General features: G+C 42.8%; 2 protein-coding genes across 2 annotated transcripts; one reads left to right on the top strand and one right to left on the bottom strand.

Annotated features, from left to right (window-relative positions):
• Positions 1 to 389: 389 nt before the first annotated feature.
• ap4b1 (adaptor related protein complex 4 subunit beta 1) lies at positions 390 to 14,321 on the bottom strand. Its single transcript, XM_047570996.1, has 13 exons — positions 13,937 to 14,321; positions 12,178 to 12,402; positions 11,966 to 12,096; positions 11,303 to 11,450; positions 9,856 to 10,141; positions 8,814 to 8,912; positions 7,495 to 7,606; positions 7,300 to 7,383; positions 7,109 to 7,212; positions 5,636 to 5,843; positions 5,244 to 5,558; positions 2,853 to 3,011; positions 390 to 963 (listed from the first exon to the last, which is right to left on the bottom strand). The coding sequence occupies exons 1-13, from the start codon at positions 14,047 to 14,049 to the stop codon at positions 488 to 490; spliced, it is 2,460 nt and encodes an 819-aa protein (XP_047426952.1). The 5' UTR covers positions 14,050 to 14,321; the 3' UTR covers positions 390 to 487.
• A 3,050-nt stretch (positions 14,322 to 17,371) lies between these two features.
• dalrd3 (DALR anticodon binding domain containing 3) lies at positions 17,372 to 24,890 on the top strand. Its single transcript, XM_047573032.1, has 13 exons — positions 17,372 to 17,797; positions 18,957 to 19,264; positions 19,356 to 19,687; positions 19,954 to 20,012; positions 20,703 to 20,804; positions 20,913 to 20,977; positions 21,175 to 21,233; positions 21,322 to 21,404; positions 21,482 to 21,608; positions 22,211 to 22,269; positions 22,355 to 22,471; positions 22,545 to 22,613; positions 23,520 to 24,890. Exons 1-13 carry the CDS (start codon positions 17,564 to 17,566, stop codon positions 23,637 to 23,639), a joined length of 1,734 nt encoding a protein of 577 aa, XP_047428988.1. The 5' UTR covers positions 17,372 to 17,563; the 3' UTR covers positions 23,640 to 24,890.
• Positions 24,891 to 27,807: the final 2,917 nt, after the last annotated feature.

The following is a 27,807-nucleotide window of genomic DNA, read 5'->3' as shown; positions in this document are numbered from 1 at the left end:
CAAAATTGTACCCATACTTTCCGGTTTTGAGTTATGTAAATGTAAAGTGCCATCGTCAATGCATGTGCGTGCAGTTAAACAGCGTGTGGGAACTCCCCCAGTTCCCACATGAAAATGATCTCGGCGGCTCTCGTGAGGCCAACTCAAAACTGAAACTTAACTAAAACTTAAAACTGAATTGTTAACTTGGGTACATTTACTGGGTCCTGGAAGGAAAAGGCAAATTAAGGAGATTAACTGACCTCGGCTGAAGCTTCCTTCTCTGATGAATTCTCTGTGGAGAACATTTTATTTGAAATGAAACGAAGCAGTATGAGGTCTTAGTTCGCATGTATGTAAATTCCTGTTGTCACAGCCCATAAAATTTATCAATGAGAGAACAACAAAAAGGTATTTCCTGTTTCTTTTATTCAGTTATGTTTGAAGCACAGGTTTGGCCAGTTATTGTATCGTGGAGCAAATACAGTGCATGTATGTCCGTGTATATTTAACCTCTCTCAGAGGACAGCGTGTGCAGGACAGTAGTAAGGATTGACACAAACCCGCTGAGAGCTTTGTCATCCCTTGGCTGCTGCTTAAGAGTAATCTTTACCCGGTTTTCTTCTTCATTTTCTCCCCTGTCCTGCACGTCAGCTGTTGCTTCCATTTGCTTCTCCACCTGTTCCTGTTCATGTGAAATCATGCATTTGTTTACTCCAGCCTCCTGATTTGCTTCTCCTGTGTACAGCAGCTCTCCTAATATGAGTGTGCTGTGAGGCGTGTCAGGCGGTTGTGTGTGATGGGTGTGTGTGTACAAGTAAACCCTCCAGGGGAGTGTGTTGAGGGCGGTGAAGGCCAGTGTCTGGATGTTGACCAGCTGCAGAGCTGCCTGGAGGCTTTGTGGGGAACAGTGCGGTACAGCTGGACATGGAACATGTTCTTCCGTCCACACGGAGTCTTCTTCTTCCTCTGTGTTCCCAGTACCTTGTCACAAAACAAGAAGAAGGAAAATGACAAGTCAGCAACTGGAAACAAGGAATATAATACAAATAAGATCTTATTCTAGGTATTGGACAGATTGGGCGTTAACCCTTTCCCTTTGATTTCCACACTAAGAAATACAATTAGTCACGATTAAATACCATTCAGTTTTAATCTATATTATTAGCGTGCAATGCAAACTGAGTATTTTGACATATTATTAAAGCGTTGACACAAATGTACAGATTCCTACAATATAAATACTGAAGCTGTATGATGTATATTTTCGAGCTACTTTCATCTGTTCAAAAGTGCCATATCTCAAAAAGTATAAAAGCCATAGCTTACATGCATATATAATTCAAATTCGTGTATCTTACAAATTGAATGACTAGTAATGGTTAGAAAACAGGTAGAAAATGAGAAATTAAGCATTTTATTGTCTACTTCAAAAAAAGGTTACAATGCCAGTCGAAGGGTTAAGGTATGACAAGGTAAAAAGGGCACATATTTAACACAGGCTTTAAGATTTTTAATTGTGGAGGCAGCCTTAAGACCATTTATTCCGAATAGCAGCAACTATTCACTCAACAGCGAACAAAGAAGAGCTACGCAACAACTGAATGACGTTGAATGCCACACGACTCATGGTTGTCACATCAACCAAAAACACTGAGCCCATAATTTACTGAACTTCTCGACCCAAGTAAGCCATACTGTAGTTTTATATACACAGGCCTAGCATAGAGGTAAAAAACTATATATGCAGTGTTATCTTCATTTTAGAGGTCAAAATGGTTTTGTGGCTCCCAGTGTTTTCTTTTCTGTGGGAAACGGGTCCAGATAGCTCTTTGAGTGTTCAAGGTTGCCGACCCCCAATCTACGCAGACCTGCTTCCTTCCTCTTCTCATTTTTGTCTCACTTCCCTCTTTCTTTCTGTCTCTCTAACGTATGAGTTGGTTTCTGCTCATGTTTTATTCTATAAAAAGTGCATAAACATAACTGGTTAATGCTAAAAACAACGCCTCCCTCACTCTGAAGACAGTTCTCAGTTTTAAGGGGCTGGGAGGAAGTTGAGGTTGAAAGTTGAACTTGGATTACAGCAACAACGAGCTCAGTGTGAAGCCAAAAGCATTCTAGACATCCCTGCACATTTTGGGTCAACCCCTGGACCTCCCATGCCCGGTAAATGGGAGGCGCCCAGAAAGCATCCTCATACCCGGTGGTGAGGACTAAGAACGTAGATCGACTGGTAAATGGAAAATTTTTACCTGGCACTGCTGCTGCCGCACTTGTTTACCTCTTGCTCAATTTTGCCACTATTTTTCCAGGAGGTGCTCCATGCAAATTATTTCAGCACATGCTCTATGGCACGATCCTGAAAAGAGCCGACAGGGCCGCATAATTTGTGCTCGGAGATCCTGTCCACTAGTATAATAAAAATAATTGGAGGCAATGGTCAGCTTTGGCAAAAACCTACACCCACAGAGAAAGTGTCTGACTTAGTGTTGAGGTCACAGCTCTAACTTTGATCAACATGTAGACTCCCATGACCCCCCTCAGCAACTATGGGACCATAAAGAGATGCTACATTGTTCCACATCCAGGATAAAATCCACATTCTACCTCTTGAATCTGAGGTTTAACCATTGAACTTGTAATGAGTGTTATGGGGAGGCCGAGCAGTGTGACACCCCAATAGAAGAATGTAGAAGAGTGAAGTAAGACAGAAACTACTCAAATCAAGTATTTCAGGTTTGTACATGAGTTAAGTTCTCCTTGGGTACATTCCACCACTCAAGGCTTTTTGGCAGGATACTAAGCTCCTGTCAAATGAAGGAGAAGTTTCAGTGATTTGCAATTTGCAATTCAACCTTCCTCCATTTCATTACCTCGTTCATCATGCGAGTCCTGTCGCTGCAGCCACAGGCGCTCAAACTCCTCTGGGCTGAGTGCCGGGGACAGGGACAAACTTAGGGAGGAGGCTGCAGTGCTGGAAGCCAGGCCATCAGAAGAGGAGCCTAAACGCTGAGCGGCTCTACTGTCTGAGCCTGGAAGAGGACGAGCAAAGGACAAAGAGAGGAGGCAATCAGGAGAGTGCATAAAAGGGCAGCCGAATGTTGGTCATGGGAAGGAACCCGCTCACAGAGGGTGGGATGAGGTTGAAGTGGGGAGGGAGGAAAGGAGTTAGAATGAGTGCCAGACAAAGAGATTTGTGACTAAAAATGGCACTGAATTCCCAGAACTGGACCCTAACCTTAGGAATCAAAACATTCCTCACGCTTTGACAAAAACAGTGCAACTTAGTAGAATGAAAACCAAGATATTTGTGTCTTCTCAGCAGCCTTCCTGAGCAGGGCCCGGGAATCCAGCCAGACCAGACCAGCTCTGGCACAAGTCCACTGACGGTGCTCCCCGGGCTCCTGAACATACTTGACAAGTTGAAAGGATTTCTATGGTGAGAAATTATTTCTTTAATCCACAACCTGCAGCCAGATACCAGAAATCCTTTCTTGCGCATACATTTGTGGTGAGGTATACCGCGGTGTAGAAAAGGATGCAAATTACCTCAATTTGCTGTTTCATAGTAAAGTTTTGTTCCTATCTCTGCAATATCATTTTCTTTGGCTTGAGCTCAACACTTAATCAGCTTTGCAGCCTTTCTTCTCACGTCGGTCAGATACTCAATCCATTAGGCAAAGACATTTTGTTTGAGTAGGGAAACTGCAGGCCAAAGAAGCAGGTTATAAAAACCAGCAGCTGAAACCAAACAAGTTAATGTAATTCTTATCTAAACATCCTGAATATTCTACTGCAGACATATTAGTCATGTTGTGTGTGTGTGTGTGTGAGGCAGTAAAAATAAAAGACTCCCTTGGCAACACCATGAACACTGAAAATACAATTCCAGGGTATATACGGGAATCTTGAAGTTAATTTCAAAAGCCTTTTAAGGCATTTTCAAGACCTTCTCAATCTTTTAATACCTCAGCGCGGCTTCAGTTTTACACCTTTAACTTAAAAGTTTTAGTTTACGATAAAGTCTATCACACAACAGAATGCAAACAGACTGGGAGAAGAAATCTAAGGCAAAGTTTGAACACATGTTTAGTGTGTAAACACTTGTATGAACTAAAAACTAGTTTAACGCATACACAACAGTGTTGTCAGTAGGTCTGTCAATTATTCCATCAATTAAACGAGCAATCGGAGAAGACTTTGTTTTGCTCTTCAACAAAGCAGAACACAGAAGAAAAAAAGGCTTTCCTAAAATCTTAAAATCTTAAAACTACCTGCTTTCTTTGTTAAAAAAACACAAGATAAAACCTTTTAAAGATAAAAGCAAAAGTCCTACTCAGACAGGTTTGGTCATGACATGCTCATAGCTGTCACGCCAGGTGCAGCTACCGTGACAGTGTAACATTAATCAGCTAGGTTGTGGTGGCGCTCTACTGGCATTGGCAAGATAGCAATGGACCACTGCCTTGTGGCTGCCGCCATGACATAAGGTGCATTCTGAATTTCCACCTGCTTAAGTTCTGGCGCTCATCTATGTTTTTTAATAAACCAATTCAATTCAATTCAATTTTATTTACATAGCATCAATAACAATACAAATCGTCTCGAGACGCTTTACAAAAACCGACCTGAAGCCTCCAGATTAAGCCTGAGGGCGACGTTGGCAAGAAAAAACTCCCCAAGGAAAGAGACCTTGAGCAGAACCCAATGAATTCACACACTTTTCCAATGTTTTTGGCCTCATAAAATACTTTTTAATACATTTAAGGGTCTTAATTTCCCCAAAATTATATTATCAACTCTTAACACTTTTTAAAGACCGGACGGATACCTTGGATTCAAACTACTGAGCATTAAAAAAATAAATAAATAAATAAATCAGAGGTGGACTGACTGAGAAGCAACCATAACATGTTCTCAACAGCCATATGTCACCAGCACGAGTGAATGATCACATGTGGTTATGAGCTGGCACCAATTCAAATGTAAAAACCAGTGGTTTGTGGTCGGGCTGGGGCTATAATCGGCCAAACCTTTTGGGTATTTGTTGGTTTGCTTCAGTCCTTCATACAAGATATCCTCATATTCAAACAGGAAATAAAAAATAATGATTTTACCGTAGAGCTGGGAGCATTTGTTTTTTCACATCGCTCACATACTCATTCTATGGGCGTGAACACTTTGTTCATACTTTTCTCCTTGCCCTAAAGGTTTCAAAAGTTTTACTGCGCTCCACACAGAGACACCACGACGTCAGCACTCACCTGAATGCGCCGCCTCGACTCGGCTGCAATTCAGTGTGTCTGAGAGGTCGGTGTTTGTCTTGGGGTCAAAGGCCACGTGTTCAGGGCTTCCCCGGCTGGTCGACTCTGCCTCCACGTTGCTCTGCTTCAGGGGCTCCAGAGTGTTAAAGCTGGAGGCCCACTGGCTGATGGGCTCCGCAGGGCGGCCGATCAACACACCCAGGGAAGGGTCTGACCTCCGACCCAGGAGGATCCTGCGCGTCTTTTCTATCCCACAGTGCAAGAGGCGGTAGTAAAGCAGGGCCTGGTCACGCACGCTCATGTCCGTCTCCTCTTCTGCAACATACAAAAGGGTTATCTCATCTCTTGAATCTCTTATCTCCCCTTTTACACAGATAAACAGACACACACACCTATGCAGTAGTGCAGCAGTCTTCCAAGCATGTCCTGCATCTCAGCGGGCCGGCACAGAAACAGCCTCGTAGCGGCCGTCAGCAGCTCCATCTTGACTCCCAGAGAAGCCTCGCTCCTCACCCCGTCAATGAACACCTCCAAAGTGTAGGGGGCGCTGGACACTCGGTCGCCATACACACCCAGCAACCACAGCAAGGCCTGCCTGCCCTAATGAAGGATGAGAGGTGGAAGATTAAGGTCCCTAAAAAAAAAACTCCTATGGAACCAGCTCCCAGGCTGGGTTCAGGAGAGCAGACATCCTCTCTACTTTTAAGATCAGGGTTCATTTTGTTTTCGATACAGCTTATAAGAAGGGACCAGGTGACACCAAACCATCTCTTGATGAGCATCCTCGTCCTCTTAATTTCTAATTTCCACACATAATTGTGTGGATCCTGATGGAAGTAGAAATAGAAAAGCTCTTTTTTTACTCCACTGCACTGATGTATTTTCACATGTTACCAAGGTGCAGGGAGGAAGGTGTGTTGCCGACCTAGAAAAATTCATATTATCATGCAATGGGCATCACAGGCTATAATTAGACTGTCAAAAAAACCCACCAGACCAGTGTCTGTTAGACGCAGTGAAGCGAACGTGCATGCGTGGATTCTAGTAGTACAGGTTAAAAGACGAATGACGACACAACCTAGGCAAATCACTGGGTCTCCACACAATCGAGCACACGCTTTACTTGAAGACAAAACTAGAGGCAGAAAGAACCACAAAAACAGCTGAAGAAAGCTGCAGTAAAGGCCCTGGAAAGTATAAATCCTATTCTTTGTTGATGCCCATGGGTTCCATTCATTACCTTCAAATGATTCTCAACATTTAAGTATTAAAAAAAATATATATTTACGATGAGGTTAATTAACCTAATAAGAACAATTACCCATTTAAGATAAGATAGCCCCTTTGGTTCAGTGTTTGTTGTTCTTTATTTGTTTTTTTTTTTTAGCTGTTCCTAATTCGTTTTTGTGTGTACGCCTGCTGCCATCAAGGAGTGTCATTATTATGCAGTAGAGGTGCCTGGTCTGGTCTAGGTGTGTGCTACATGTCTAGGTAACATCCACACGAATGAATGCCAGGTCCAAAAGTTTCCCAGCAGAACAATGAATCGTCGCAAGATGGTTGAATGTTATTGTCATAATGTTGTGGCCGATCGGTGAATATTTAATTTAAAACAGGTTGAAGAATCACAACAAATTCTCGGGTAAAACAAAAGGGGATAGTACTAATGTCACATCCTGACACCCAGTCTTGCACTGATTACGAGAGAATTTGCTGCCCTAGTTTTTAGGTCCCGGAACTAAAAACCAGGACGGTGACTTCCACCCAGTCAAAGTAGCAGATAATCCCGTGATAGCAGACGTCTGAGTGATGAGACTCAGTTTATGACGTTTGGTGATGTGTTTGTGCGACCGCATTCATCTAACCTCGGCATCCTGCAGCGTCTCCTCACAGCCCTCGAGAGCGACGCACACCGTGTCGCTACACTGAGGACACACCCACACCAGGTCACGCATTGTCTGCACCACCGCTGAGAGGAGGAGGAGGAGGAGGATGTGGTGAAACAGAAGGACAGAGGAGACATTTTTTTCTCTCTGTATATCAGTGTGAGTTTTACCAGAAGTGATGTGATCCTGTTTGAGTCCAAGCAGCCCAGTGAGGATCTCTAGACATCTGTCACTGTAGCTGCGTCCAATACGACCTGCGTGCAGGGGACAAGAGGACAAGACAGATCTTATAAATCTATATTTTACAGTATTTACAGAGTTTAGACCATGTAACAGCACCAGTGTGTGTGTGTGTGTGTTTTTACCGATGGCTGAAATTGCAGCCTGTGCGGTGTCAGCATTGACATCGGTGCAGTATCCTTTCAGTTCATCCAGTAACATCGCCACGTTCTCATCATTCACCAGCTCCACCAGAACCTGCAGAGGCCACAGCTCTTTTAATACTTTTAAAAGTAGCGCGCTGCTGCTCGTCGGTTCTAATCGGTTCATCGTTGAAAGGGCCCAGCAATCGACCCCGGATTTTATCTTATCTCGGCTCAGCTTTGATGTGAACAGGAATGCCACATCGATACGCTAATTTACACAATGACATTGATGCACCTGCCTGTTGAATTCTGATTTTGTCCCTGTGTGGGGTCACTGTAGAAGCTCCATGGCTGCGAGCAGCTCAAAAACAAAGTTTTGGTCTACTCCCATAAAAAAAAAGAGATTTATGTCTGTTTTTTCAATCAAAATAATAATAATAATTTTCAGAAGATTAAAGCTAGGTAATGTAGCTCATACACATAAGTTGATCATCCATCATACGATCATCTATGTAGTCGACTGTGTGCTCTCACGCAAACATTTTAACTGTGTTGTCAAGAGCCTTAAATAAAAAAAAAAAAAAACACATCGATCCATTTATTTATTTAGATATTCATAATTTTATGTTTTAGAAAATAGTGGTAACAGTCCTGAAAACATGCATATTTTTCCATATACTCATTTTAATTTTCCAAACTTTTCCAAACTTGGGAATTTATAAAATCAAATTCCATGCTTTTCAGTTGCGTAGGAACCCTGTTAATTCTTTATTAATTAAAGAATTAAGAACCAATAAATTAAATACGACAGAGACAACACAACCACTATACAAGAACAAAGGGACACAAGTTGTAGATAAAGTGACGATAGGGAATAAATAATAAACTCCATATCGACTGCTGTCCACACAATGGCCATCATCATTCACCACTCAATCTAAAACACTATGTCTGTGAACTGTGGGCGGGTCACTTGGAGATAACCTGAGCAGAGGCTAAATAAACCTACAAAGAAAACGGCGTCTTTTCCTGGATGGAAGTGCTCTCGCCATTCCACCGCTACAATGGTTCCTCTGTTAAACTGAAGGTTATCTATGCACATTTGTACTTGGGGGTTTTCACGCCAGACATTTATGGAAATGTCAGTGCAAGCATAAAAAAGGGAAGTGTCACAAAACAAAACAAAACAAACAAACTGATTGCAGTCAAGTTGTGGTTAGAGCAAAGAAAAAAGAAGAAAAAAAAAGCAGAACTCATACGGTATAAAAGAAGGGGTAATAAAAATGCGGAAATGCAAAACAGAGTCAATTAATTATTACCTGCATCTTTCTTTGCTTGATGTAGGCCGGCTCAGCATAGCCACAGAAGAAACGCTTGTAGTGTGCACCCATCATGCCGGGGACGGAACGCAACAGCAGCTACAGACAAAAAAATACAGTAAATTCCACTGAGGAAACAACGATAATAAAGAACAAGTGAAACACAAACGCTCAGGTAAACGACAAGGATCCCTCATGCAAATAATGTTGTCCAGTCAAATTATAACCCTTTTTGTCATCATGTTTCACTGTTGTTTATCACAGACAAACCATGTCCATGACTGCTCTCATATCCTTCATGACTATAATGAGGATTAATGTTTTCATGATTGATGTTGTTTCTCTTCCTTTTTTTGCTCTTTTATCCCTTTGTTTACTTATCTTTTCCTGATCTTCCTGTTTCTTAGAGTTGCGCGGTCTTCTTCTTCTTTGTCTTTTATCCTTGTATTTACATACCTACCTCGCTCTTCCTCTTTTACAGAGTTGCACGGGATTCCGCAATCAACATACACAACACCGCACACGCACACAACATATATAAAAACATCCCTGTCCTGTCAGTACTTGTGCAAATGCAGCCCAAGAACAATAAAATCGCATGTAAAAGAAATATGTAGTAATGACAAGTGGACTTTGTTTTGTTCATTTGCTTGGGAGCAAATCAGCTGTGATGTTCAGGAAAATTTCAAGACAGGTTCCATCGATTGCCGGCCTCTCGCCGTGAGAATGGAAGACCAAGAATTCCCTTTGCTACGTGTCAAATTCATAAGTGATCAGACTCTTCCCTGAACATCTCAGCATCAAGTGTTGCAGGAGACAGCGCTGATAATCAGGACATTATGGTGGAACTGCTACATAAAGACTTTACCAAGAGAGACAAAGAATTGCTGAGTATAAATGAAAGCAGTAAAAACCTCTAGGTCCAAGAAACACATCTAATTGACACTAATCCAGTGGAAATCTGGACTCTTGGTCTCTAAATGTGAGATGCTGTGTTTTACAGCTGCCACGGCGGCAAAACTAAAAGACCATTCACACTGACCTGTATATGGCAGAGGGCGGCAAACCTCATCTCTCTGGAGCTGTTCCCACAGGCCGCCAGCAGGGGTCCCCGCACCCGCTCCAGGGCCGCCAGGCTGACCGCGGGGAGGCCGGAGCAGAGGCTCAGGAAGAGACTGAGGGTGGCGGCCATGACCGGTGGGTGAGCGCTGATCAAGGAGGCGTCCAGAAGGGACAGGATGTCGAAGAGCTCGTCTTCTGACTGGGGGCGGTAGCGCTGGAGGACCCTCAGCACCTCACACTGACCCCAGATGTCACACTCCTTCAGCCTGCGAGGGAAAGTCGCCAAGTTATTTCTGTGCGTCTCACCCCTGTTGTCTGCTTTTACGAAAAAAAAAGCTTAAGATAAAAATCATCATCAGGAGGGAGAAATGAGCCTGCTGCCACAGATGGGGTAAAGAAGTCAGAAAGCGTTGGCGGCGTTCATTTTTTCAAGGGATTTGGTTGTTTGCAGGCAGAGAATTACAGTCTCCTCTGAGCCTCATCCTTTAACAGAATAATGCAGCATTTTTGGAAGTATTACGCATTCATTCATTCACCGACTTTCCCAATAATAAGATTGAAAGAGATGATCTCATATCTGCCCCTTGAGCTTTTTCTGCCTGCGCTGGTCTCCTAATAACCCCGGCTCAGAGCGAACTCTGTCAGGAAGCAATTTGACGACGTTAATTTGATTAGCCGTCTGTAGATGAATGGTTGAAGGTCACACGCAGAGACACATGCCTAGACCTGCACAGTGACAAGACAAGAAAATACAAGGCAAGAAAATTTGAAATATACGCTGACAGAGCACAAAGCGTGCAAACAAAACAACGTTATAAAACTTAAAGGCTTGCTGAATTATTCCCTGGTCGTTCCTAATGGGAGGTCATCTTAATTAAACAGCAGGATTATTTTTATTATATTAACTTGCTTTTTTCAGACTCATTCTGTTGTAAACATAATCAACTCCATGTCGCTGTCACTCTTCTGTCCATCACCACATGAACACCACCCTAATGATTTGATTAGCCCGGAACATCCCGGGCGTAATCATTTCCCAAAAAAAAAGCAGTTCCACACAGACTTTCCTGATGTTTTTAAAAAGAAATTAAAACAAAAATTGCTGTCGAAATATGTTACATCCAAGTTTGGGTTTTAAATGATTTGTAAAATAAAAATAAATGAAATAAACTGGTCTGGCAAGCTAGTTAAAGAAGAGAAGAAGAAAATTTTGAGGAAATATATACAGTATTATTATCATTTTGTATTCAGTATTAAGCAGCTGTATTAAAGTTGGATTCATGTTATTGAAAGAAATTTCAATTTGTGGGGGGAAATCTTATAAAATATATTAAAAAATGTCTAATCAACCAAAGATTTTGCGATTTAAACTACAATAAAACATAAACACATGCGTAAGCTTCCCTGGCGTCCAGCTCGGGACCGACCTGTTGAGGAGGTGATGGGTGATGGGTTTGTTGATAGCGACTCCCCCCTCCTCCTTCAGAATCTCCTCCAGAGCTCGGAGGCAGTTCACCATCACCACGGGGTCCGGGTCTCTCAGCAGGCTGTACAGCTCGTTCACCACCGCAGCATCTGGAAGAATCATGGACGCAATGTTTTGTGGGCCTGAAGCGATCGTACAGTATCTACGTTCGGCGAGAAACAGACGAACGAGTGGGTGTTATTTTTAAATCGCTGACCGTGGCGTCACCCATTCCTAAATTTTGTCTGGACATGGAATAATATACGTGCCACTTCAGATGACCCCATGTGAGGTTCCTGAGATCTTTCTACCTTATTGAGTTGTGCATTTATCTACCAGCCTTATTTAGCTCCAGTGGTCAGATCAGATTACTATATACTCTGAGCGCTGTTTTCGTTTAGGGAACAAATCCCATCGGTACAAAGGCAAACGACAGGTCTTATGGATTTGAATAAGATGAGAAGTCTTATTCTGTTGCTGTTCAGTCACCCTGATAAATAAAGGTACATGTTATCTTATCTTATATCGATATAATCAAAAGCTCTCACTCATACTACGGTTTGTTATATAACCCCTGCATGCCAAAATCTTCAAGAAAGAATAATAACAAGGGACACAACCACACCTATCTCAGAGCTGGATACGAGATTGTGCAGTTTGGCCCAGCCAAGTACAGCCACTCGTCGGACGCAGGCTGCTCGGTCTCTCAGTCCCGCTGTCAGAGGCTGCTCCACATACTCCGCGAGGCTGGGTAACCTGGCGCGCACGAAAACGGAGTCAAACACCAACGGAGGGCAAGAGAGGGGTGGCTTGGACTCCAGTTATACGGCAGCTTACCTGAGGTTGGTCATGTTCCTCAAGGCCAGGCTGCGGACCATGGGGTTGGGATCCTGGCAGTCTTTCCTCAGGGTGTTGATGACCAGCAGGGACAGCTCAGGGTTCAAGGTGGCGTAGGAACACAGGAAGACGTAGACCAGCTTCTTCTGGACTACGTCTACTGTGGCGCACGCTTTTACCATCTCGCTGAACAGGCCGGACACATCCACACCCTGAGACATCGTCCTGAAATGGAGAGTTGAGCAATGATAGAATGTACAACAACAAAAGGGAGCAGAGTCAGGACCACTGACTGTATAAATATGAAAGGTTGAACTACTCCTTTAAAATTGAAGCAAAAGCAAGTAGAGCTCCCCCTGGTGACTGGCTGCAGAATAGGTCATGAGCGCCACCTCACAGAAACGGGATGTGATGCAATGGTGACCATCAGTTGCCATACCAACCGCTCCATAAAGCGGTACATGGGACCAGAAAAACAATTTCTAAAAATAATTACATACTGTGTATAATCTAACATCTAACAATCTAACACTTTGACACCAACCACACACCAACACACATCCTTTTAACAGAAAAGTACAGCATTTTAGGGAAGTACTGTACATTCATTCACTATGAACTAAAAGACTGATCTCATATCGGCCCTTTGAGCTTTTTCTGCCTGTGATAGTTTACTAATGACAGCGGCTTAGAGCAAACTCTGTCAGGAAGCAAAACGTTAATTTGATTAGCTGTCTCTAGATAAATGGTTGATGGTTACACACAGAGAGGCAGCCTCAGATCTGCACAGCGAGGCTCTCAATCGTAATAACGTGGAAGAAAGTCCACAAGACTTGATGAATAGTCCCCTGGTTGTTGCTGATGTGAGGTTATCTGAGTTAACAGCAGCAGAGCAATGCTAAATAAAACTGACTCTTTCATTAGTTTGGACTCGGGGAATAGCCTGTGCGCCCCAGAAACTAAGAATCGACACTGAGCGCTGTTAACAAACAAGCGCCGAACATCATTTTTCATTTCACAACACAACAAAAAAAACACTGTCGAGCTTACTCTCTGTGGAAACTAGGGACACTAAGGGTGGGAAAAAAAATATTGATAACATAAAAAATATATATGTATATATATATATATATATATACACATCATAATACCTTTTCTTCCGATACAAAATCAATTTTGAATGTCTTGATATTGATTTTAAAAGTCATGTTTTGGGTCAGTCATGAACGACTTCTGTGCTTCTGCTCAGCATTTCATATATTTAATATTGACTCAACTATGTGGAATATTGCAAGATATCATAATAATGGTATCAGTATTAGGCCTATTATAGTATCGCATAGTATATATATAGTAATTGTATCGCAACTCAAGCATCATGATACGTATTGTGAAGTCTGTGCCAATACCCACCTTAGTGGAAACCATGAAATATTCAATTTGGAGAAGATGAAGATGGACAAATTTATCTTAGAAATGACTCAGAGCAATTCATTGCCTCTAACATTGTAATAACACCAATTCATTAATTGGTTAGTCCTTCCCAATTGCACTGACAAGGATTTATTTATTTATTTATTTTTTACAATAATGTAAAGCGAGTAAAAGCTACCAGCAATATATATTATATATATTTGTGTGTGTGTGTGTGTGTGTGTGTTTAATTCGGTTATGATCTGATCTGCAGAAGAGATGGGCGGGCTGCATAAACGCAGGCTGAAATACACGGAACAGTCCAGGTGAGGGACGAGGAACCAACCTGATGACTTTGAAGATGGTGTTCCTGTAACGCAGCTGGTCGGACTGGACGTTTGGGTTGGACAGGGCTCTCCTAAGGTCCCTCACCGTCTCCTCGCCTCCCAGATAAGGCATGGTGTCAGCAGGCGGAGGACCACCGACACCCGTGACTATGTTAAAATGTAGACAGTTTGGCACAAAAGCAACGCGGCGGCCTGTACGTTTGACACGGACACGTACGCGTTTTATAGCCTCTAAACATGGGTCTACGTAGGACACCGATTAGTTATTTTACAACACAATACTGTTTAACGCTTCAGTCGGATGATTTCATTAGTTTTATCTCTACAGAGACGACCGGGTTTGTTTACATCCCAGTAACTTCCGCATTTCTTCTTCTGTTGTTTTTAGTGGCGGTTGGCAAACCAGCTTAAAGTGCATTAGCGCCACCAACTGGACTGGAGCGTGGCGCATGCTATTAAACAGCAAAAATAAATACAACACAAAAATAAAATCTTATCTAAATTTGACTCTTTTAGCTTCTCTTTTTAGTCCTTTGTCCTCTGCTTCCTGGAGGCAAATCTACTTTGAGACCCTGAGCCACACAGTCCTCTATATCCTGAGCCAGGAAAGGGCCACATACAACCCAGCGTAATGACCCCTGATATCCCATTATAAAATCAATCTGAACAAATCAACTTTAGCCCCTGATTTACAGCATGTGACGTTGGCCTGTGGTCAGTTTTTGCCAGTTCACCCCAAATGTGTTTGATGGGTTGACATTTGGGCTCTGGGGAAAACCATCTGATCACGGAGGTTTTGAAACAGACAGGGCAAAACAATTGGGACAGAACATCTACAAAACGCGGGAGGTGTGTGTAAGGTTGTGCTGTGTTTGGGTGTGTGGGCGAATATTGAGTCTGGAGGGAAACAAATGTATGTATGGCTCAGTAGGTAGAGCAGGTTGTCCATGAACCAGAGGGTTGGTGGTTCGACCTCCATAATGTGCCACATGAAAAATTCTCCTTGAGCAAGACACTGAACGCCCAGTTGTTGCTCCCAGTGCACGGCACTGGTGTGTGAACATGTGTGAGGGGATGAGTAGATGCACCTGTGACTGTGACGCTACTGATTTGGTGTGCTGTGTCGCCCTCTTCTGGCCTGCCTGGTTGCGTTCCTGTCCTGTGGAGCTGCAGCTGCTGCTGGGCGTCACGCTTGCCTCAGCCATCCAGTCAAGTCTGTATTTAAGCATCTGCTAGCACCTGTTCCTCACTTGACCTCAGCCCATGTCTGAGTGTCAGTGTCAGCCAGCGTCAACAGTTTGCCGTCTTTTGGACTGGGCTCAAGTTTTCGTATGGACCAACAGTTGTTGGAGATCTCCTTGTGCACTTGTTTTTGTTTCCTTTGTGTATTAAACTATCTGAGTCCTGTGTTTGGGTCTATGTTTTTTTATTTTTTATTTTTTTACTCAACATAACAGTCTGTGATGATGCAGGGTAATGTGTACACTATACTAAATTAAGGGGACTGAAAATAAGGACCATCTCTGCAGGTGGGCTGGGTGCTTTGTAAAACATCATCTTTAATGTTTAGAATGTTCAAAATAATGTTTTTGTGTGTAACAATCTGATATAGAGGAGGCAGAACAAGAAAAGCTTAGCTTCATCCCGTCCCTTCTTGAACTAGATTAATATTTTATGTTCTTTTTCCCTTTTTTTAATATTTTTTTGTCTTAAGGAATTGTTTTATATTGTTGTTGGATATTGATGCAACTTCTACTTGCTTTTATGTGTTGATGGTTTGAGAAAATGAAGATCAAATCAATTTAAATCAGATATCACCAGATCACTTCCAAACTCCCAGGGTGATCGGGAAATGTTATAAATGATCACTATTTGTTTGAGTGCTTCCACCAGTGCCCACTCTCTGTGTATGCATCGCCCCAATAAATTGTATATGAAAAATAAATGTAGAACAACCATAAAGAAACTGATCTTATATAACAGCCTAGTACTGAATCCTCCTTCATGTCTGTTATAATGTTTAGTTGATGTTGAAACAGCACCAGAAATGTGGTGATTCGACTGGATGATCATTTTGAGGGATGTGGTTTGTGGTGCTGTTTAAGTGGATTCAATTAACGACTGAAGCGTTTCTGATACCCAGCCCAACGACTGCAATGGGGTTGTCAAAATAATAGGACCACGCGTCGGTACAACACAATACAATCCAGCAGTATTAGTGATAACATATACGCAGCTTATATCTTGGGTATTTTTCTTACTCATCATATCATATGTGTACAATGAATGTTGTGTTAGAATTAAACTTTATTACTATTTGCACATGTAAGAAAGTGCAGGTACATCAGACTTCTTGTGTGAAGTTCCCTAAGTCAACTTTTTCTATATAGTCTGAACATATTAAGCATTTTATGTAGCAGTAGAGAAGGAGAAATAAATACCATGTACACACTATTATTACTAAAAGATATGCACTTTGATGAAGTATTAACATACAAAATATACAGTAGAAAGTTATTGCACTAAAATTATTGCACATTTTGGTGAATAAAAACAGAATAGCTGTGTCATTCTAGAATTTGAGGACAATTTAGGCATCAAAACCTTTGAAATAATTTTATATTATATATATATATTTTTTTACTTTACAAAACAAACAAACAAAAAAAACATGTAATAAACCATCAAATAATTTGATTCGTCCAGCTCAAGCATCAATGTTGCACTTTGTATAAGATGTTTTATTTGTTTTGGGGTATATTTAGTCAAACCCTATAATGAAATCCTTAACCATTAAGAAGTAAATAAAGTCACATTCACTTTAAATAATCCTGTAATTTCAGATGAAACTACTGTATGTTTATTGGGAAGTAGAGTGGAAGATATAAATGAAAGAGTCAGGCTTCTCAACAAATCATTGTTCTAGCTTTTCTGTCTGTGAAGAGGATCACACTTAGAGATATGCAAGCAGGACTGCTACAATAAACATAATTGACTGAATGACTTTCTAGACCTACTGTCAAAGGAAAAAAGCAACTCCAACCCTTAAAGACTGTGAAAATAAGCAAGCTGCCCCATGGACTGTTATTAGAGAACACTTGAATAATAACCTGATGTGAATAAGTGTCTGTTGCATGAGTTGGACAAATAAAATAGAAATGGTTGTATATTTATATTTTTTTCTTGTATAACAGACTCATAGAGAGTGGTGGGTTGAGGTAGTTGAGTTTGTTAAGTGTACCTAATGAACTGGCCAGTGTCCGCATACTTTAAGCCATATATGATTAATTATAAGGTTTTAAATAATATTTTATGTGTTGTGTACATATGATATGCTTAAAACTGCAGTTGCGCTACTCAACACAAGATGACGCCACTTGGTCCGACACAAAATGCGTCCCAGCAGAAACACCGGTCCTACTGGATTAGTTCCGGCGAGAAAAACAGCCGATGCAGACCTCGTTTACAGGATCTGACATCGACCAGTAATCAACCCCAGGGCTGGAATATCTCCACCGGACATCAGCCTGCACCAACACAACCCCGTGTGACAGGAGATATGAGCAGAGTGTGAATGTGCTAGTGCTGTTTGCGTGATTGTTATTGTGGTGGTGGCGGTGGTGGTGATGGAGAATACCGAGGAGCTGTCGCCCCTCCGGATCACCCCTACAGTCCGGGCTCTGAGCTCCGCGCTGCGGGGCAAGCGTGAAAATGTCCCCGAACCGAGCCGAGGGAACGGCGACAGGGTTTTCCCCGAACCGGAGAAGCTTTGGTTCAAGGAGAGCAGCGCTAAAAACCTCCGGAGCAGAGACTTCTTGTCTCCGACCACGATGCTCAACACGCTGTATGCGGACGGACAGGTTGGTCTGGCTGGTGCCTGAATGGTTAACCAGTGTTTATCCTATATTATGTTTAAGTTGCACAAAAAAGGAAAAAGAAAAATGCACAAAATATGCCTCACGAGTTCGCGTGCAGTCAATATTTTCTTGTTGACTGAAGGTGTCAACATGTGACACGAGCAATAGAAAAAAAGAACCGGAACTGTCTGATTTAAAACGCTGCTCAGCTGATTCCCACTTGAGTCCCCCCCAAATATTCGGGCTAAAAAGGGATGAGCTCGGTGAGATGAGTCGAAAGAGGCCGCTGACTTTGCTCCAGCCACATCGACCAGACTCTTAACAGCCTGCGGCACTAATTATTAACCCGTGAGTGGCGGATGCACAATATGGGTCACATGCAGACACGCACAGCTGGCTGCTCTGCATCCGAGTTTGCACAAAACGCAGTTCAGAAGACCTTTTTGTAGGTGCATGGGCCATAAAACACGAGGTTGTGCAGAGTAAAGTCTCTCAGTCACCTTTGGAGTGGACCCTGGGGGATGCCACTAGATGAAATTGACCATCTTATCCATGATCCTCTGCTAAAACCTGGATCCTGACTTTAAGGTTGAAGTTCCTCTGGTATGTAGCACTACCTCAACATTGTGTCAAACCTCCTTGCGTCCTGGTGCCTGTGTGTTCCCCAGAGAAGCAGCCATGATTTAAAAAGAAAGCAGCTCATCAGACCAGACCACGTTCCTCCATCGCTCTGTGGTCCAGTTCTGATGTTCACAGGTTTCCATTGTAGACGCTTTGATCAATGGACAGGGGGTCAGTGTGGACACACTGACTGGTCTGCAGTATCTCGTCTGTTGGATCAGACCACAACATCAGGTCTACTCTACCCATGTGCATCAGTTATGCCTCGGTACTGATGTCTAGGTACTGACCACTGCAGACCAAGAAGTCCCCACTAGAGCTGCAGAGGATGCTCTTAACCAATCGTATAGCTGTCACAGTTTAGCCTTTACTGAAGTCTCTGTAATCCTTCCACTCACCAGTTTGTTTTGCTGCTATGTTCTGTAAATGTTCTGTTTTTACCTGGGTCCTTGTGTCGCCCTGTGCAGTAGTATAAATAATACATATAATGTCACAGCTGATCGGTTAAATTTGTGTTTCTGTAACTCATGCATCCACTCAGGTCCCCCCTGCAGTGATGTCCAGAGTCCTGTCCCTGCGTGGCAGCGGGGTTCTCCCCGTGGCCGGCGGGGAGGTGATGGGTGAAGGTCTGAGGGTGCGGGTGGACCGCGCCGCAGCCTTCGGGGCTGTGCTGGCGGGTGGAGCCACGGAGTACCTGAAGCCCTCGAGTCAGAGGCAGGGCTGTGTGGTGCTCAACTGCCCCGCGCTGCACCCCAAACCCAAAACACCCACTCCGGATTCGCTGAGTCTGGGCCAGCTGAGGACCGTCCTGTTGGCTGACCACATGGGGGCGCTGCTGAGAAGACAGGGGTGAGTCTGTTACTGGGTGACAAGAGGGAGCTGCAGTCAATCGAGCAGCGTCAATAAAGTGCGATGATGCGAGTCTTCTTACCTGTCCTAGATTTGGGGTGTCCTACTGCCCAACGCTTCCTGAAGACAGCGACATCATCACCTTCCTGCGAGCCCTCGGGATCGATTGGCCGACGGCTCCAGCCAACTGGACCAATGAGGAGCGGGAGGAGAAGATCCAGGAGGCGCTAGAGGGATCTCAGTATAAAGAGAGGGAAACGGAGAGAGGCAGGCGGACCAGCGGAGGAGGAGGAGGAGGTGGAGGAGGAGGAGGGAGGAAAGCGGACGAGGGGGAGAATGAGGGCGCGCTCAGGGTGAACTTGAAGCGAGTTTTCCAGGAGGAGGGCCTGCAGGGATACGACCCCAGCCTGGGCACCTGCACAGGTGACGCAGAGGCAGTCGAGCTGCTAATTTTGAGAGTTTCCGTTTGTCCGGTTGTGTTACGTTAACGGGTTTGTTCCAAGAGAACATTCTGCTGTTTCCCCACTGGTTGATGCTAAGCTAACTCTTGCTCCATGCTTGAACAATGAACATGTTTGAGCGCTGCGACTTAATTTACTGTCTTAAAAATAGCGTTTGATAAAATGTTACCAGAGATACTTTCTTCTATACATAAGCCGCTAACAGATTTCTGCGTCCATCTGTTTCAGTTCACAGTGACAGCGTTTCCCACCTGGCGCAACTGGACCTATGCACAGCTGACTGCACGGTGAGAAAAGCACACACAGCCTGCTTTACACACAGTTGCCAGTTCATTAGGTACACTAGTGAATGCATTCCAGTGCAACACACCTTAACTAAACGGTTATCGTATGGAAGGGTTAGTTTCAAATAATTTGCAGAGCTGTTGAATCACCACCTTTCTGACGCTGTTTCAACATTAACTGAACATTAGAAGAGTCATGAAGGATTTAGTCTTAAAAAAATATGAATAAATCCCTGTTAATTAAAAAGAAATAGATATTAGCTAAAACAGGCAATAAAACAAAAGTAAAACTGTCAATAAAAACTGTGTTTGCATGATAAAATCGAATATATCCCACTTAAGTTGAACTGAAGGCCGAAGAGAAGAAGTGCAGCATTGTCGTACTGGTGAATGTATAATGTTTGCACTTTTTACTGGTATCGGCATTGGCCCTGTGCTCATGGACACGCTGCTTGTTCTCTACCTATTTTTAACTGTTAATTTTGTTTGTTGCATAAGAGCGTTATCAATCAGTCTTTATTTAAGACTCGAATCGGACCACATAATAATATTATTATATCGGTATCGGCCCCTAAAAAATCCATATCGGTCAATCCCTAATAAACACACATTGCAGATTTCCTTATTCTGTCTCGTGAAAAATAACAAAAAGCCATAGCGTTAATTTCTGTATCCTTGCCGTTTCCTTCGCAGGTAGCCACGGTGACAGCGTTACATGTCACTTCCTGTCAGGACGAGTTCCGCCAGCAGCAGATAGCCATGCTGTGGAGAGCCAGCGGAGCGACGCACACTCAGGTGACTACTCACGTTTTAGCACCCTCAGTGACGGTACTCTGTGTCTTTTAGTTTTTATTTTATTTTATTTATTTTTTTTTTTACATGTTCTGCTTTCTATGTCTGCAGAGACATGTTGTGTGTGGGCCCGTGAAGACTCCTGGCTCTCACCTCACCGCTGCACAGTACCTGCAGTAAGACACATCACCTTCTTAGTCCGCGTCTCGTCTTTTCTTGCACACTTGCCATCTGCTCTTTCCCACCTCTTGCACCTCTCGCCTCTGTTCTGTGAAATCCCAGTTCTAATTTAAATATTACATACTAATAAGCATATTTTTAACCCTGCTTTACTAAACAAGGCTTCTTCTTTTTATTTTTTGCTGTTGTCTAGGCTGAGAAGAGGCCAGATGAAGGAGGCGTCGGAGATGAAGTACGGTGATCAAGTAGAAGGTGTGTGCTTACGTACAGCACATGCTCAGTGTGTTTCTACTCTGTCAACTCAGTGAATTAAATGCGAGTGAAATGTCTCCCCCTGTAGGTCAGACGTGGGATAACATCATTAAGGTTATGACCTCGGCCACGGTCAGATTTGAGCTGCTGTCGACGGTCCACACTAGTCCTGTGAGTCAGCGCGAGTCTCTGAAGCCTCTGAGGTATTTGATTGGTCGAGTCAGAAAGATTGATGGCCGTCTGTTTAGGTGACGCTGGACGTCCAGAAGGAAGGAGGCGTGTCGACCAAGGGGCCGAGAGGAGGGGTGTTCGTGATGTACAACTGCGCCAGACTGCACACTTTGTTCGACAGCTACGAGAGAGGCGTGGAGAAGGGTAAGAGATAGACTGTATAAACATGGACGACTCCTCAAAAGTGAAGCCAAAGCAAGTAGAGCTCCCCCTGGTGTCTGGCTGCAGTATAGGTCATAAGCTCCACCCCCTCCATGTTAGTGGCTGGGACTTGGGCCGAACTAAAATGTATTTCAAGGACGGTTTCTCTCATTTCAGGCAGTTAATATAACACTGATGCATGTGAGAATTCATTGGATGCGTTTTGTTAGTTATTTGACAGTATAGAAACAGGATGTGACATAGTGGCGACCACCAGTTGCCATGCCAACCGCTCCGTAAAGCAGTCCTGTGGGACCATTAGAGTTGTCAGAGTAAAATTTAAGTGTATAATCCAACATTTGCTTGTAACTAGTGGAAGTAGAGCAGAGGGTAGTGTTGTGTGGTCATACACGTCACCTGAGCTCCATAGAGTTGAATTTGTATTTGTAACAAAATGACCCTGATTGGTTATGGGATCCAGTTGCATGCAGAGGTATAATATTTCTCCGTAGTGGTAAACGTACACCAGGCTCTGCAGTACCTGCAATATTGAACAAGCTGAAATGTGGGAATCGTTTTAAAGCAGCTGTTCTGTTTATCTGCAGGTCTGTACCCAGAAATCCCAGAAGCCTCCCAGCTCGACTTCTCTGCTCTGAAAGAAGAGGTGCTGATTTATTCTCTTATTTTTTTCTTTTCTTTTCTGACTCCGTGTTCATGCTACCATGTTGTCTCTGTGCCCTCACTCACAGGGCGAGTGGCTTCTCCTGTTCAATTACCTCATCCCGTTCTCCGAGCTGCTCGACCAATCAGGACAGGCGCTAGACTGTGAAGGGGGAGGGGCCAGAGTTAACATTAAGACCGAGCAGGTTTGTATGTTAACAGATAAATCGTTGATACAGATGTTCGCCTGACTCATAAATGTTTCCTTGTGATCCTCAGATCTGTAAATTCCTGGTGTCTCTCAGTAAAGACTTCAGCTCGTACTACAACAGAGTCCACGTCCTGGGGGTGAGGACGTTCTCATGTGTTCACGTGTTTGTGTGTTTCAGTTAAAAGTTCAGATGTTACTCTGAACAACTTTGTGCTGGTTCTTTGAACTGGATCAACAACAGATACTGTGGATGTTATTTTCTAAAATATCTTCTTTTTCCTCCCGTCCTTCCTTTTCATAATTCTTTCACTACTACCTTCCATCCTTCCTTCTTTTGTTCCGTCCTCCCTTCTTCCCACCTTCCCCCCTTCCTTTTTACATCCTTCCTTGTCTCCTTCCTCTCTTCTTTCATTCCTCCCTTCCTTGTTTCATTCCTTCTTTCATACATCCTTCTGTAATTACAAATTTTCCTCCTTCCTTTTCAACTTCCTTCCACCTATCCTATCCTTCTTTCCTTCCTTCTTGCGATCCTTCCTTCCTTGTTTACTTCCTCCCTTCTTTCACTCCTTCCTTCCTTTCTTTTCATTTCTACTTTCCTTGTCTCCCTCCTTTCTTCCTTTTTTACATCCTTCCTTCCTTCTTTCATTCCTCTCTTCCTTGTTTCAATCCTTCTTGCCATCCTTCCTTAAATTAAAATTTCCTTCCTTCCTTTTCATACTTCTTTCAACTTCCTTCCATCTTTCCTTCTTTCCTCCTTTTCTTTTAACCATTCCTTCCTTCTTTTTGTTCATTCCTTCCTTGTTTCCTTCTTTTTTTTGTTCCTTCCTTCTTTCTATCCTTTCATTCCTACTTTCCTGGTTTCATTCCTTCCATCCTTCCTTATTTCAATGTTTCCTTTATTTCCTTTTCATAATTCTTTCAACTTCCTTCCATCTTTCCTTCTTTCCTCCCTTTTCATTAATCATTTCAACCCTTCCTTCCTTCCTTCCTTCCTTCCTTCCATCCATCCATCCATCCTTCCTTTCTTCCTTCCTTTCGTCCAGGAGCCGTTGCCTCATCTTTTCAACCAGATGTTCTGTCGTCTCCACCTGCTGAGAGCTTTGAGGGAGCTCTACCACAGCGCTCTGGACACCCTTAACCTCCCCCCCATCAGGCAGCTATAGCCCCGCCCCCATTCACTCAGTATAACCCCTCCCACTGGCTCCTCCCCCACACACTCACCTTCCTACCTACATGTAGTGTATCTAGCAGACACATTCTCACCTTTTAGGCAATGCTACAGGACATTCCTCCTGCCCCCTCCCCCTCCTCTCATAATTAGTTTAAATATTTTTAATCCCTCACTACAGATCCATAATAGAGCGTAAGCTACACTTTTATTATAACCTGGGTACCACTCAGGCGACCATATGGTAATTATGAAGCTGCGACAAGCAGCTGGTTAGCTGAGATCAGCTCGAGAGATTTGTGTCGACTCATTTTAGAGCTCAGTGTGTTTAATCCGTACAAAAACTTTAAGGGTTAATCTTTTTAGGGGAGGATACTGGTGGTATGAATCTCATCCTCTAGCAAGTAAGAAACCGGTCAATGCAAACCCTGCCGGAGCATGATTAACATGTTTGACCAGTGTGATCACTACATAATGTTCAGCATAGGCTTGAAGAGGTTGGTTAGATTAATTAAACCATGGGTTCCACTGTAGTAAATGCGCAGCTCTTATTTTCTCAATTTTCTTCAACACAAAAGGTGATAGCGTACGATATGTATACAATTTTAGCCGAGAACATTAATGTGTAAAGAGAGAACACGCCACCAGGGGGAGCCAATTAATCCGTTCCCAATGGAGAGACCCAGTATTTTATTGGTAGGGGGAAAGTCGGACCTAGCTTTCAGGTCAGCTCTACTTTATTCAGTACCTTTATACGACCCATGCTGGACTTTTACTACGCTTTTCGTGCCAAAATAACATTAGTGTGGACGTCCCATCTAAACGGTAGTTTCTAAACCCGCCTTATAATGATCTCAGAACCCTCCATACTCCACTGCCTGAAGAAAAGCTCTTTTTACGATGCTTTGACCCCCGTCTCATGTATCTTAACCTCCCTGTATTTATCAATGCCATGCAAATATTTATTGTCGGTTTAAAAAAAAAAAAACAAAAAAATTAAAAACAGAGAGAGAGGTCTGTACAGAAGATATATTCTGCACCTGAGTCTTAATTGATGTGTTCCTATGATTATCCAGAGCCCTTCAATTAGTCCCAGTTATCCTGCTTGACAAATCACAGGTGTTAGTATAACATTGACAGAAATAGTACGTCGGTAGTATTTAGAGCATTGTGCCAGAATTTTAGGAAACGCATGAAAATAATATATGTATATGAGTTTTATGCCAAAAAAAAAATGTTATTTATACACTTACACAGGGAATGATTCATGGTTTAAAAGTGATCCTTCAGTACGTTTAAACATGTGACTTACTGTCTGTTAAAATGTGCCATAGCTTCTTTTTGTTTTATTTATTCTGCTTCTTATTTTATAAGTAAGTATTTTTTTAAAGTGAGTAACTCATGATGGATCAAAACTGTTGTATTTGTCAAACACCTCAGAAACTTTACACTGCATGAAATGTTACCTGACCCCGTAGAAGAATGGATCATCGATGGCTTTTTAATGTTACATTTCTTTCAATCTTTCTTTTTTTTTTTTTTTTTTACATTTTATTTACTGTAACAAATTAGAAGGAGATGTTTATAAGATGATGATTCATTTGCGGAATCGGTTGTTCGCTGCCCATGTAATTGCCACTGTATTAAAGCGAGGGATGTGCACAAATAGAAGCTTTTACTTGTCTTTTTACTCTGCGCCGCTTCACTACGTCCAGCTGTAAACAGAAAAATCTGCAGCATGTACACACATAAGCACTTTGTTTCTTTTCACCCCTCAAGCTCCGACCTTCTACGGTCGACTGAGACTCTTTGTATCCGCTCTTATTCTGTACTGCACACTAGAGATCCACCGATATGGATGTTTTAGGGCCGATACGGGTACCGATTTTTTTACATTAGCGATGGCCGATAGGTGCTGCTGATTTTTCCTGAGCTGGTATTTGAAGCCAATTTATCCCCCAATTTACATGATAAAAATGACACAATGGTAACAAATTTTTTGAGGCTCAATTTAACCAAAAACATATACATTTATTGAACTCCAAAGAGTTTTAGGATCAGAGCCTGTCTGTAAATCCTGCCGGGAGAAAAAAAGTAAAAATATCGGCCAGCCGATACATGGGCAGATCTCTATGCTGATCAGTCGCAACATTATGACCAAGCTAACAGTGTTTTACTTGACAATCAAATGTGGAAAAACATGGAAAGTATTGTTTTCGATGATAATGTTTTTTTTTAATTTACATTTGTAGAGAAGCTTCACACTATAGCTGATTTGGTCAGTTTTTGATTGTTTTATGGAGTGTAAGCTAAATAAATAACCACCTTGTGACAATTCAGCGTTCTGCTGGGAAACCTTTGGACCTGGCGTTCATTCATGTGGATGTTACTCAGACATGTAGCACCCACCTAGACCAGACCAGACCAGACACCCCCACCATAGCAATGACACTCCTTGATGGATGCAGCCTGACACAGACATGCACACAAAAACGATTTAGGAACAACTTGAAAAAACACGAAGAACAGCATGAGGTGTTGACCTTGCCTCCAAATGCACTAGATCCCAAACAGAGACCCCTCCCTTCAACCCACTGGACCCAAAGGCCCCCACAACTAACAACATCCTGTTGCCATGTCCATTCTTGGATGAGTCACAACCCTTTTAGAGGCACGAGGAAGACCTACACGATATTAATAATGTGGTCATAATGTTATGACTGATCGGTGTATGCTACACTGTAAGTTACATTACAAGAAATATTTTTAATAATGATTGGCCAAACAAAATAAATGCAGTGATTAGTGGAAATAAAATGGACTCTAGTCTCACTTGATGTTCTCTCCTAATAAAACTCGTATGTCTCTGACCCAGACGTACGTCCGCCCATGTGAACGTAAAAAACACTGCCAAGCTCTCGCCTACACACATCTGTCTGCCCACTTTCTGCGGAGTTAAAATAGCCATGGCAGTCTCTCTGGGTGAGTGCTTGTCCCTGGCTGATGGACGTGTTGAAACTGTTATTCTATAGATGAAGTCCCTCGCTCCTGCTCACCAACCCCGGGCTACAGGGATTCGACAATAACCCAGTGCTGTTAGCAGTGATCCATCACTGGATATACAGCCCTGGTAATGTGAAGTGTCCTTTATCTGTAGACATCCTTTTATTTACTAGTGGACTTTCGCTTCCTTCTGCACATCGTACTTCCCATTTAGAAAAAGAAGACATTCATTATCTATGGCCCTCGCTGATATTTCCCCCTTCGTCTCCTCGTGTATCTCTACTGTCAATACAGATAAATTACTTGTACCGAGGTGCAGCTCCTCCTTTCTTCATAATTCAAGCCTTGTACGAATCACTGTTTCTTTCTTCCTTTGCTCTTGATATAAAAACACTGTCCATTTTATTAGGTACACCTTGCTAGTACTGGTTTGTCTTCAGAGCTGCCTTCGCTCTCGGTTGCATAGATCGACAAAGTGCGCAGAACATTCCTCAGAGGTTCTCAAAGGTTATTTTGAGGACTGAGATCTGGAGGTACTGGAGTACAGTGGACTCATTGTTGTGTCACCAAGGTGGCAGGTAATGTGGATCCATCCAATAAACAATATAGTGCTTTTCTACCTGCTGGTACTTAAAAGCGTTTTACAGTCACAGTTCATTGAGCCAAATACTCGCCCTCATGGAGCGTTATCTTAGTGAAACTGTGTGTTTTCGCTGCAGTCGTAAATGGATGGATATAGTCAACAGTGTTGGGGGTAACGCGTTACCGTAATATATTACGTTTAGGCAGTAACGGAGTAATATAACGCGCTACTAACTATATTTTGATAATATTATTACAGTTACTGAGTCCGGTAACTCGTTACATTCCGAGCTGTCGCACAGGCGCAACAGCCGAAAAAAAAAGAGGAGAAGAAGAAGACGCTTTTAAAGCGACAGAAGAAGAAAAAGAAGAAGGAAAAAGAAGACGTTTTAAAATCAAGAGAAGAAGACGGCAAGATGGCAACAACTGATTCAACGGTTTCTAAGCGGTTATACTCGCACTAGTCTACTTTGAATTTGCCACAGAAACGGATAAGAACCTCACAGTAAAGTGAACTTTATGTGCTGGTGGGAGGCCGAGGGAACTATCTACGGCTAAAAATAGTACAAGTAACCTGA

The sequence above is a fragment of the Mugil cephalus genome, chromosome 1 (genome assembly GCF_022458985.1).
Source record: "Mugil cephalus isolate CIBA_MC_2020 chromosome 1, CIBA_Mcephalus_1.1, whole genome shotgun sequence".
In the NCBI taxonomy this organism is placed as follows: Eukaryota; Metazoa; Chordata; class Actinopteri; order Mugiliformes; family Mugilidae; genus Mugil; species Mugil cephalus.
This window is presented reverse-complemented; position numbering and strand designations above follow the sequence as displayed.